The sequence below is a fragment of the Frieseomelitta varia genome, unplaced genomic scaffold (genome assembly GCF_011392965.1).
Source record: "Frieseomelitta varia isolate USP_RPSP 00005682 unplaced genomic scaffold, Fvar_1.2 scaffold_337, whole genome shotgun sequence".
Taxonomy (NCBI): domain Eukaryota; kingdom Metazoa; phylum Arthropoda; class Insecta; order Hymenoptera; family Apidae; genus Frieseomelitta; species Frieseomelitta varia.
Window position 1 is genome coordinate 227,768 of NW_025110076.1, and position 12,238 is coordinate 240,005.

The window sequence follows — 12,238 nt, forward strand, 5'->3', positions numbered from 1 at the left end:
GCATTTTTTAATTTTTAAATATTAAAATTTTATTTTGGAATTTCTACATAGAGAAAAAGTCAAAGTAAAACAATTACCTACTCAAGCTTTAATCACATTTAATCAAGTGTTATACGTGGTCTACGATATTTTCTTATTCGTTTTTTTATCTTCTGTTGTATAAATTTCTTAATCATTTCCACGGGCAATATTTCTCCTCTATATGATCTAGGTAATATTTCTCTATCCAGAATGGCAAGTCTTCCTTCAACATATTTTTGTGCATCAAACATGTGGGCTTGTTTAATTTGTGCAAGCAATTCCGCTTGAAATGCTTTCTCCTTTGCTATATTACGGTTTGCTCTTATCTTTGCCCACGCAAACTTCATTCTTTTGCGCAGTTTTTTTCTTTTATGTTTCTTCATTTTTCTTTTTCTAATTACTATCAAGCGTATAGCTAATTTCTCTAAAGTATTTTCTACTGGAGGAAGTTGAAAAAATGAATCTATTAATGGTAAATCCTGTTTAATAGGTTGTTTTACTAAAGGTTCTTCCACTGACGGTATATATTTTGATAATGGTATTTCATTTATATTTTTTCTAGTAGTACTTTCTGGATTTCTAAAATCTATATCGAGTGTTTTTGGCATAAATTTAATATGCACATTTAAAGGTGCTACAGTAAATGTATTTTTAGAAACATTAGAAAAATGTACAATATTACGTTCTTTTAACACATGAGAAGAACAATATCTTGCGATAATATTACCTAAAATAATAATAATGTTATTTATATTTGCATTATTGTTATTTTTATTAGGTTATGTTTTTCGTAATATAAGACTCTATATAAAAATTATACATTTTACATACTTTCTCTGCTTATTGTTATTTGTCGAAAGACTGCACACAGTCTACTAACAGCCATTATAATTCTTTTTATATATAACACATACTTTTACGTATAATATTCTAATCAAATTGTTAGAAAGTTACGTATTAAACTCAAAGCAATGACTGAATGGAAACATAACCTCATTTATGTAATTAAAAGGGAAACATGGCGATGAACAGTTTTAGAAAAAAATTAACCAATAATTATAGGAATATAGGAAACAAGAATTGACAGATTTAGATTTTATTTTTCGTTTATTGAAAATTATTAATTTATTTAAACAATATATATATCTCTTAATAAGAGATTTTATATTGGTATATAATATAAACATGTATTCAAAAGTCCATTTAGTCCATTCGCGTCTTGATAGATCTGACTGTGACTTTATCTTTTTCTCTATAATTAAAAATTGATTGATATTTTAGTATTTTAAAAAGAAATTAAAAAGACATATGGGTCAAACCAACTTACATTACATGAACAACAGCACCCCAACCAGATATTGCATCTCTATCGCATGCATTTACCAATGCCTGACTGATTGTTTCAAAAAGATCATCTGGTTCCATATCTGGTTCATAAAGTGATTCACACATTCCATACAACTGTTCACTACATGTTCCACCAACCACAAAATCATTTGATGGGCTTATACATCCTATTAAATCCATATTGCAAATAAATGGTTCATAAGTAACTGGACTTAATCCAGCAATGATAGGCTCCACAAAGTAAGGTCCAAATCTTCTTTCATATAATAAGTTTGATACCATTGACGCAAATGTTTTAGGATGTATCTTCCTATTTTCTTTTAACTCATAAAGATTTAGTCTAAATCTTAACTTTTCCATTACAGTTTGAGTATCAGTAGCAAGACCAGGCAGGCTAAGATATAAGTGAGATCCCATCTCAAAAATCTTTTGAAAATTACACGTTATTGTTTGTGCTTGTATACCAAATCTGCGATCAGCAGCTATTGCCACACAATTCTTGCCTTTCATTGCTATAATAGCTCCACCATTGTAGGCTAAAATACTCTGAAAAAATTATAAACAGACAAAATTGTGATAGTTAATATATCTTATTTTCTAATTTATTACAGTTAATATGAAATTTTTAGCCAATTACTCAAGTAAATTTCATTCATAACATAGTTAGGTTGCTTAAGCATAGTTTAGAAAACGTGCAATGTCATTAATATATTTGACAGTAACATAACCTTTTCTTCGTTTTCCATTGATTTAAAATACTTAAATATGACAATAATTAAAATTTTAAAAAACACAAAGAAATAAACTAAGAAGCTATTATTATACGAAAGATTACCATCTTGAAGAGTTTTTGGAAAGTTCACCAACAATTAAATGCTATCTCACTTTAAAATATAACTCGAAACGCAAGTTGTAAATCATGAAACATATAATGCATAGAACTTCGAGTTCCTTCTTCATTGTAAAGCTTAAATACAAATTCATATAACTTGTTAAGACGCATATTAGTACGTATTTTGTTTAAAGATCATTAATATCGTGTAATATTTGTATTTATACATATATATATAATTTTTTAGTATCACATTAATATATATATTTAAAAAATGTGCGAAAAAATTAGTATTATTTCAGATTGCTGATCGCTCGGAAGTTTAATAATTTTTATATAATTTCTCTATTATATTAAACATATTTGGAAAATATTTTTAATATGAAGAAAAGGATCAGTTTAGTCAGACAAAGTGGAATATATTGTTTATTTGTATAAAAGCGATATGTCGTACTATTTATTGAGAGTAGTGCCTCTAGGTAGTATATTCCATAATCCCCTCCAAGATCTCAGAAAGTCAAGAGCAAAGGGGAAAAACATGGCTCTGCAATGTTGTTAAGAAATTCGAAGCAGTTCAATGTTTCGCATTTAATTCGTTGTCTATTGTAGAGAAGAAAGTTTATATTTTTTGTGGGTTCAAAATCTTTTTTTAAGTAAACGTTCTGTAAAAGTGATAACCAAAATTAAAACGGAAGGTGGAATACGAACGAGAGCAAGAGCGAGAGAGCGAAAGAACGAGAACGAGAGAGAGAGGGAGAGAGAGAGAGAGAGAGAGAAAATGTGTTCGATCAAGACGAGTCATTGTAAATGTCATGAATTTTTCAACTGGGAATGATTTACGAATTAACGAAAAGAGGAATTTTCGTAGGATTTATCTTGATAGGAATTAATATCAATCGGCAATTATATCTTGAAGAATACAGATCGCTCTTTCTACAAGTTTTTGGTTAGTGCTTTCAATCAAAACCATCTGGATATAACTAGTCAGCTGTAGCTTGTAACACACGTTTACACGTGCATTTTGCAATTTGTTTGATGATTATTTGAACGTATCACTTGAACTCAATTATAATAAAGTCTAATAAGATACAATTGCAACACAAAATGATTGTTTTTAGCTCGCATATAACGACAATATACGATCGGATTGTATCTTTCGATACAAATGTACAGGCGCTATTTTGAGTGCTGATCAACTCGATCTACTTCTTCTAAAGAAGTATTCCAAGAAATAATTTGTGGGTTGTGTCCATCGCGTCAAAAACGATCTGAATAAAAAGAAATTTAGGATGGCCATGAAATGAAAATGCGTCCGCGATGTATTTTACTTTTATGTTATTTTTAAACCAGTGATATACAAAACACTTGGACTAAATCTTATAGTTTCAATCTTTGTCTATAGTTCAAAAATTATTCTTGGAATATATTTTAGGTGCTTGACTTTAATATTCTTTAATTCCATGTCTTTTAACATCTACTTAATTACTATTTAAATTTTTTTGTATCTTTTTCCTGTCATTGCTGGAAGATTCTAATAAAAACACTGTTTTTTTTTTTGTAGGTTTAGAAATTTGATAATTATATTATAGAATTTATATATTTAAATCTTTGGTGTTGTAAGTCTGTGGCATTTCTGTTGATCGTGTAAAAGAATGTCACTAAAGCCTAAACGAGTTGACTTTACTCAGACATGGGAAGCATTACAAGAAACTGTAAAGTGTGTAATAACATTATCATATGTTCCACGTGCAACATGGTATGATAGATTCAGGTACTTTGTGTTATCTTCTGATTATTTTTAGAATAACTGAAGACTGCATATCTTGATTTTGTGTATATGTATTGTGTATTTTGTTTCAGTGATGTGTATTCATTATGTGTGGCATATCCAGAACCACTTGCTGATCAATTGTATTGTGAGACAAAAAGGTTTTTAGACAATCATGTCTTCCAGTTGTTAACAAAAGTTCGTGCTCAAGGTGAATCTAGTTTGCTGCAGGCATATCATCAAGCCTGGACAGAATATTCACAGGGCATTAACTATTTGCATCGCTTGTACTTATATTTGAATCAACAACATATTAAAAAGCAAAAGCTTTCGGAGGCAGAACTGATTTATGGCATGTCTTCCGCTACAGTTGTTGATTGCCAAGAGCAAATGGAAATAGGAGAGTTAGGTTTAGATATCTGGAAAACAAGAATGATTACACCATTAAGAAAACAACTTGTCTCTTTATTGTTAGAAAATATTCATGCGGATAGAGTTGGCACATCTCCCACAGCAAGTACAGAAGTTATTTGTGGTGTAATACAGAGTTTTGTTCGAGTTGAAGAATATAAAATGAAGGGACAAGTAGATGTAATAATCTTTATTACGTTATTTTTTTAGTGTAAGTATGCTTCTTGCAAAATTTGTTATATATTATGTTCTGTCTTAGATGTATCAAGAAATTTTTGAAACACCTTTCCTTGAGGCTAGTGGAGACTTTTATATGAGGGAAGCAGCCGAATTGTTTCAACAATCGGATGTCACGCATTACATGGAAAGAGTGACGTGGCGACTTATTCAGGAGGAACTGCGTGCCCATAAGTTTCTTCATGCAAGCTCTGTGCCTAAAGTACATTTTATATATTATATTTAAATTATATTTTTATGTTATATTTAAATATTTAATATATTATGTGCTAAATTAAAACGTTCGATCGTTTAATAGTAATGCATTGTAGGTGAGACAATGCTGTGAAGAAAAAATGATAGCTACGCATGTAGCGTGGCTACATTCAGAAGGAAAAAATATGATAGATAATGAACGTAAAAGGGATTTAAGCCTTTTGTATCCATTATTGAGGCCGTTACCGTCAGGTTTGGCAGCTCTTGTACAAAAATTTACGCAGCACATTACTCAGCAAGGATTACAGGCAATTGGGTCTTTACAGGGAGAAAATGTAAGGAACATGAGATGACAATAAATATAATTTTATTTTACGCGAAATTGTTTTATTATTTAATACTTGCATAATGTAGATACATACGCAATTCGTGGAAACCATGCTGGAGGTGCATCGTAAATATTCGGAATTGATTAAAGATGTGTTCAGAGGCGATCAAGCTTTCGTAACTGCTCTCGATAAAGCATGTTCAGTGGTCGTGAATCATAGGCCTGTTCCACGGCAGCCAGCTAGAGCGCCTGAATTAGTAAGTACTTTAAGTAATGGTATTTCAATACAATTTGTTCAGATTTGTTTAATTAGTATTATTTCAATTTAGCTTGCTAAATATTGTGATTCCCTGTTAAAAAAATCTGCCAAGGCTGCGTCAGAAGGAGAAGTAGAAGAAAAATTAGCACATTGTATTACTGTGTTCAAATACGTTGATGATAAGGATGTTTTCCAGAAGTTTTATGCACGAATGTTGGCGAAGAGATTAATACACCAGCAATCGCAGTCGATGGATGCCGAAGAATCCATGATTGACCGTTTAAAACAAGCTTGTGGCTATGAATTCACGAATAAGTTACATCGAATGTTCACCGACATGTCAGTTTCAGCAGATTTAAACGCCAAGTTTACAACGAGCTTACGAGAAGGTGATAGAGAAAATCAATTAGGCATAGGTTTTGTGGTATATGTGCTACAAGCAGGAGCTTGGCCATTAGGTTTACCACCATCTTCAGGACCTTTCGATATTCCTCAACAATTAGAAAAATCTATACAAGCGTTCGAAACTTTCTATCATGCGCAATTTAATGGGCGAAAACTTACTTGGTTGCATCATCTTTGTCAAGGTGAACTCAAGTTTAATTACTTAAAAAAACCCTATTTGGTCACTGTACAGACTTACCAAATGGCACTGTTGCTTCTTTTCGAGCATTGTGATTCGATACAATGTAGAGAAGCCGCCGCATCATTACGCTTATCACACGATCAATTAGTTAAACATGCAACTAGTTTGGTTGATTGTAAAATTTTAAAAAAGTCAACGGACGGAGAATTAGAAGAAGATACAATTTTGTCGCTCAATTTCGATTATTATAACAAAAGAACGAAATTTCGTATAACTGGTACACTACAACGGGATGTACCGCACGAATGTCACGATGTTGAAACTACACATCGGAGTGTCGACGATGACAGAAAATTGTACCTGCAAGCAGCTATAGTTCGTATTATGAAGAGTCGTAAGGTTTTGAGACACAATCAACTAGTACAAGAGGTGAGATTTTTTTTTTATATGAAACGTAGGAATCGTTTTTGAGTAATTGAACATAATAATTTGGTTCCAGGTACTAAGTCAATCTAAGGTTACATTTGCACCATCAATCAGCATGATCAAAAAATGTATCGAAGCTCTTATAGATAAGCAATATATCGAACGTACGCCAAATAATGCAGATGAGTATTCGTACGTCGCATGATTTTATCGTACCATCTGACACAATCATTAATTTATTTTATTCAGGGTGCTTTGTGATCATTCATAACACGATAGTTTTTGCTAACATTTCAATAAAACGATTAACTATATTAAATTTTATTTGAGTAAGTTTATCAAACTTGTTTTTGTGGAAACAAAAGATATCTTTCATTTAAACCTGAATCTTACTTGAAAGATCAAATAAAGCATCCTGAACTGCTTTATTGCCCCTAAATCAATCGATTAATAACTTAGTTGATTCAATGACTTGTAATATATGTGCACGGAATAAAGATGATGTTACTATTTTATGCTGGGACAATTTCATTGGTTTCCCAAGAGTAAAAATTTACTCGTTTCACTACACGTTTTCAGATTCATTGAATCTATACGAAGAATAAATCAATATATTTTTACAAAATCTATATGTAACAGTATTCCAAGCATATTTGAATTCTATATTTTGAATTCTACTTTTTATCTTGTTTATAATAAGTCTCTGGTCCCGTACGTACCAGTTAAAACTGGTAGTAATATGTATAACACTTTTGATAGCCATATATTGCACGATACATAGATTTAAGTGACATTGCAAAAAATTGTTTGCATCAGACATTCTCTGTTCTTTAAAAATGTTACGTAATATAAGGAATTAATGAGTTCCACTACAGCATAGATCTAGGTTGATACTATTAGGAACGTGGAGTTTTTAATTGCAACAGTTCTGGATCCAGCAAAGGATTGTCATCCGTTTCTGATTCTAATGGCTTATTCATGCTGTTAACCACAAGAGGTGATGCAGTATTGCTATAAGGCGAAAAGCCTGCCCATTCCATGCCAAGGTATATAGGCGGTGGACTGCCCAATGGTGGTTCCAGTAATAAATGATCTGATTGTTGCTGCTGTTGCTGCTGTTGTTGCACTTCTTGACATTCAGAAGGTGGTAAATGCGAAGTCAAGTGAGTAGTTACTTTACATTGTTTCTCTTGTTTTCGCCATTTTGCTCTTCTGTTTTGAAACCATACCTATGAACAAATTTTTGGCTCTAGTAATTACTATCAGTGACGCATTTTCCGAGGTAATAGAACGCAGAGCCATTACCTGCACCCTGGCTTCCGTCAATTGGATACGTAGAGCAAGTTCTTCCCTAAAAAATACATCAGGATAATGTGTTTTCTGAAACGCTCTTTCTAATTCCTCCAATTGAAAATTGGTGAACGTGGTGCGGTATCTCCGCTGCTTTCTTTTTCCAACTCCAGTCGATTGCCTGTCTTCGCTTCCCGGACTTGGTGAAAAGTCGTACGCTGCAACAGTTTATTGCTCTTCTCAACATTCATTGTCAGATACTCGGCAGACTTTGTGCAAGATTGTTTCGTTTTAAAGCAAAGCACAGTCGTTGCGAAACATTGCGGATATTAATGAATTGATACATGATTCGCACAACGTTCTATCGCTACACTTAATCACGCGGCGTAAAATGGTTCATAACTGTTAAACTGATTACCACTAACTCTATTTAAAACAAGGGCTGCCGATTCGCTTAATGCATTTAGCAATAATTTAATTGAGGACTGCCCCAACTTACGAGCCGACAGGTAGAGAGTGGCAGTTAATTAAATCAGGTCTGGGGTGGCAGGGTGCACTTACAGAATTTTGTAGGAAAGCAAACTGAAGAAGATTGAGCGCCTATCAGACCAGCCAGAGCAGTCGACTGTAGATCTCCTCCGGGGTTGATCTCGTCTGGTGCCGCAGTGGAAGCCACGATCGCCCCAGTGGATACTAGAGGATCACGCGGTGCACCCACCAAAAATAGTTGCCTGCTATTCTCGTTTCCACTTTCGTCTTCTTCCTTTAAATCCATTGCAATATTTGGCTTCCGTCGTTTAATTAATTAGTCGCAAAATAGACGAGACAGACGGTACACTGAATGAAAGATAGGGCTAATGGTAATTGAATCACTACCAGGTTGAGAAGTTCGTGTGGGTACCACAGCGACTCCGCAACTCTGCTATTTCTTTTCTCTTTTCCTCCTTTTTTTCCTTACACCTGTACGACGTAGATAGGGTAGGGGATCGAGTATATTCAACATGAACTCCCTCAAGAGGGGTAGTGAAGCCTCAAAAATGTATTGCTTATACACCGCGAATCAATAGCATGAGTGTACAGTAGAAAAACGGTATATTTAACTTTCCCCATATGTTTATTAACACATTTCGGAGAGATTAATATTCACGCGATCGCCAATCGTGTTATCACCGATCTTTCGGTATTAATCGTAAGAGGCGTTAAATGGAATCTTTGTCACGTTTTTGCAATCGTTTTACAAAAATACAATTTCAATAATTCAATAGTTACATACTTGTTGCATTAAATTTGTTTTTCTTTAATATTCTGAAAATATTTAATTGTAATTTTTATTTTATTTTACGAAAAGGAATAAGGAAAGATCAGAATATATTGTTCAAAACATAAAACTTTTATACATCTTCTTTATTAGAACAGTGTAGTGTATTACAATATGTACAAAATTTGCTACATCCATTCATATTTAAATAAAAATGTACTGTGCCTTAAAAGTGCACATTTCATATTTGAAGCACTACCATGGTAACTTCTTATTAGCTTGTATAAAACTGAAATAGTGCTATTTATGTTTTACTCATGAAAATGTGAGAAAATATATTTAGCACAGTGCGTATCACAGTAGGTGCATGAAGTAAAATGTTCAATATGAACTTTGTTTAAAATTATTATCATTTTTAGTATTCCTCCTCATGTGTGCATGTCAAAACACATTAGTTGGACCCATGTATCGTTATTAGAATCAATATTCAGACATAAAAAAGACGAACTTTGCTGGTAGAGACTAATAGATCGTCGTCGAAAAATTTCGTTTCTATCACAACATTCCCACTGTACATAGATAAGAAAGATTTAATTACAAATAATGTTAAAATAAAAAATTACAAAATCACAATGTGATGTTATATACTCACTTCAACACATTAGCAGGCATCATTTGGCTTTCTGGAGCAGCTTGGATTAAACTTTGCCACGTGTTAGTGCTGTTAGGTATGACAAATCCAAATTCAAAGAACCATTCTTCCAGGCATCTACCTTTAAACAATACTTTCTGCTCTAACCTAAACCTTTCCATTGGTTCTGCGGAACTAAAATTAATTTCTCGTGATACTGCACGACATTTTAGAATTTTTTTGGGTACTCTTGCCTCGTGTTCGACGTCAGGTACAGACCTTTGCAAAAAAGATTCTATTGTTAATACACAAAGATCTTATCATTTGTCAGAGATTGTATAGGTTATGAAACACTTACAAATCTTCGTTGCCTTGCCACAGTATTTTACCACTATCGGCATCTCGTAAATTCATCCAATTTCTATAATAAATAACAGTTAAGGAACACACTACTGCGTGCAAATCCTATAAAATAGGTAAGATAAACATTATCGTAGTTGACTTTAACCTAGAAAACTTTAACCTGCCATGCGATTTGTTTGCAACAGGTATATAATTTTGTTATACGAGAAAAAGGATACACCTGAAAGCCTTTAAGTATATCTTCGCTCCGAGAAGGCATAATTAATCACAAACAAAGCTAATTAGTCGTACTTCGCGTCTATGTAAATACACTGTCCATTCAGGCGTTATTGATTCCTTACACTATTAATTTGTAAACAGAAAGTAGCCACTGGTCATGTCGGCTAATTTCAGACTTCATTTACAGTATTTACAATTAAAGGTGAGTTAATAAAAATTACTGTTAATAAAAAGTAGGTAGTATTTGTGATATATAGTAGATTAAGAAAATAAATACGATAGATGTAAAGATGTAGCAGATGTAGATGTAGATTGCACATTATATTTTATAACACATTCCAATTTATGATTTAACATATGAATATCTATGAATTTACAGATGCTGTTACATTATTAACTTAAAATTTGAAAATTGTTAAATATATAGATCTTTCTCAAATGCAAGAGATTAAAAGGCATCCTATAACTTCTACCAAAAATGTATCCCATAAGTTGAAAAAAAGACAAAAATGATATTTTACAGAACCGACGAAATTATAAATATATCTTTGAATAGATGTTATTTATTTAATGATTCGTATTATATTTTGTATTATATTCGTATCATATATTATTTATTTAATAATTACGTATTATATTTTATATCAGATTATATTAAACGAACAATTAATTATTATTGCATATATTGTCATTGTTGTTTTGTCTAATTTCATGTATTTCATTGCTGTCACGTCTAAAAAATAATTTGAATTAATTATAAACTATTGTAAATTTTATAGCCTTTACTAAATAAATTAATTTTTTATTGAAAATTCAAGTGTTATATTTTCTTTCAAATGTCCTCTCCTATTTTCCCAATGAAACGCTACTGTCACGTACTGATGAAATTAATTTTTATCTAATTTCTTGTCGCACATTGCGTTCTTTGTTTATGAAGAATCAGGCCGTTGCCATCTATCAGACTTGGCTAAAATCTCGAGAAAGTAACAGGAGTATAGAATGTGCAAGGAGGTATCTGAACTACTGTTAGACAAGAAGCGCAATACCGTGCGAAAAGGACAGATATACGTGACGTAGGCAGAAAAGGAGGGCACTGTCAACCGACAACGACAGACATATTTCTCTTTTAATCTGTTGAATATTCACTAATTACTCGATTTTCAGAAACAATGCGTGCACATTTGGGATAAAAGAATATAGAACAGACCTTGAGTAACGTTCCTTTATAGTTTTGGATACGATTTTTCGTTTAATTAATTAGTTATTAACAAATATGTCAACAAACGACTAGGCTTGCGCGATGCGTATCTGCGATTTTACATTATTGTTCAGCTTTTGGAAGATTATAGCTCGTTATTTGCTATCGTAGAAGCTTCCATAGACTCTGCTCTTTATATTCAATGCATAAACATTAATAATTAATTATATGTTAATTCAATTTATGCGAAAATTCATGGCATCGGTACTCCGTAGTAACGTAGCACGACGGATTGTTGTGCAATAATCATTAATAACTGTTAATTTAAGCAACAATTTCGAACAAAAGTGAATGTGAATATTGTCTGTAGCCTGGTTTTTCTTCCACGATTCCAAAAGTGAACAATTTCTTCCTAGAAATCGAATAATTAATGAACATTCAATGAATTAGACAGAAAAGTACATGTATCCTTGTCACGTGACGTTGCTGTTCTTTTCTATACTCGAGTGCTGCCATCTATCGGAGTGGCAAAATGTGGACCGAAAACTTGAAAATGTAACAGGAACATAGAATATAAACAGAGGTATCTCGACTACTGTTAGACAAGGAGCGCAATACCGTGGGAAAAGGATAGACACACGTGACGTAACAGAGAAGGAGGGGACTATCGAAAGACAAGGACCGACATATTTCTCCTTCTAATCTGTTGAATACTTTCTAATTACTCGATTATCAGAAACAATTCGTGCACCTTTGGGATACAAAAATACAGAACAGAGCTTGAGTAACGTTCCTTTATAGTTTTGGATACGATTTTTCGTTTAATTAATTAGTTATTAACAAATATGTCAACAAGCGTCTAGGCTTGC

General features: G+C 32.6%; 5 protein-coding genes across 7 annotated transcripts; 1 reads left to right on the forward strand and 4 right to left on the reverse strand.

Moving 5' to 3' along the window:
• Positions 1-9: 9 nt before the first annotated feature.
• On the reverse strand, positions 10-1,008 carry LOC122530269. Its single transcript, XM_043657088.1, has 2 exons — positions 853-1,008; positions 10-748 (listed from the first exon to the last, which is right to left on the reverse strand). Exons 1-2 carry the CDS (start codon positions 905-907, stop codon positions 99-101), a joined length of 705 nt encoding a protein of 234 aa, XP_043513023.1. The 5' UTR covers positions 908-1,008; the 3' UTR covers positions 10-98.
• Positions 1,009-1,109: 101 nt separating this feature from the next.
• Positions 1,110-2,359, reverse strand: LOC122530271 (proteasome subunit beta type-3). The gene is made up of 3 exons (XM_043657089.1): positions 2,204-2,359; positions 1,349-1,914; positions 1,110-1,273 (listed from the first exon to the last, which is right to left on the reverse strand). Exons 1-3 carry the CDS (start codon positions 2,204-2,206, stop codon positions 1,225-1,227), a joined length of 618 nt encoding a protein of 205 aa, XP_043513024.1. The 5' UTR covers positions 2,207-2,359; the 3' UTR covers positions 1,110-1,224.
• Positions 2,360-2,682: 323 nt separating this feature from the next.
• On the forward strand, positions 2,683-6,925 carry LOC122530264 (cullin-2). 3 transcript variants are annotated; one of them, XM_043657077.1, is made up of 8 exons: positions 2,683-3,146; positions 3,762-3,956; positions 4,061-4,560; positions 4,637-4,818; positions 4,928-5,146; positions 5,226-5,396; positions 5,469-6,413; positions 6,484-6,925. In XM_043657077.1, exons 2-8 carry the CDS (start codon positions 3,853-3,855, stop codon positions 6,613-6,615), a joined length of 2,253 nt encoding a protein of 750 aa, XP_043513012.1. In that variant the 5' UTR covers positions 2,683-3,146; positions 3,762-3,852; the 3' UTR covers positions 6,616-6,925. The 3 variants fall into 3 exon arrangements, with proteins under 3 accessions (XP_043513012.1, XP_043513010.1, XP_043513011.1); XM_043657075.1 differs by having other exon boundaries at positions 2,684-3,146; positions 3,762-3,971; positions 4,061-4,559; positions 4,639-4,818; XM_043657076.1 differs by having other exon boundaries at positions 2,684-3,146; positions 3,762-3,971; positions 4,061-4,553; positions 4,639-4,818.
• LOC122530268 (homeobox protein ARX-like) lies at positions 6,403-8,825 on the reverse strand. The gene is made up of 3 exons (XM_043657087.1): positions 8,262-8,825; positions 7,716-7,918; positions 6,403-7,639 (listed from the first exon to the last, which is right to left on the reverse strand). Exons 1-3 carry the CDS (start codon positions 8,473-8,475, stop codon positions 7,307-7,309), a joined length of 750 nt encoding a protein of 249 aa, XP_043513022.1. The 5' UTR covers positions 8,476-8,825; the 3' UTR covers positions 6,403-7,306.
• Positions 8,826-9,086: 261 nt separating this feature from the next.
• Positions 9,087-10,380, reverse strand: LOC122530272 (retinal rod rhodopsin-sensitive cGMP 3',5'-cyclic phosphodiesterase subunit delta). The gene is made up of 4 exons (XM_043657090.1): positions 10,171-10,380; positions 9,948-10,010; positions 9,611-9,868; positions 9,087-9,527 (listed from the first exon to the last, which is right to left on the reverse strand). The coding sequence occupies exons 1-4, from the start codon at positions 10,209-10,211 to the stop codon at positions 9,446-9,448; spliced, it is 444 nt and encodes a 147-aa protein (XP_043513025.1). The 5' UTR covers positions 10,212-10,380; the 3' UTR covers positions 9,087-9,445.
• Positions 10,381-12,238: the final 1,858 nt, after the last annotated feature.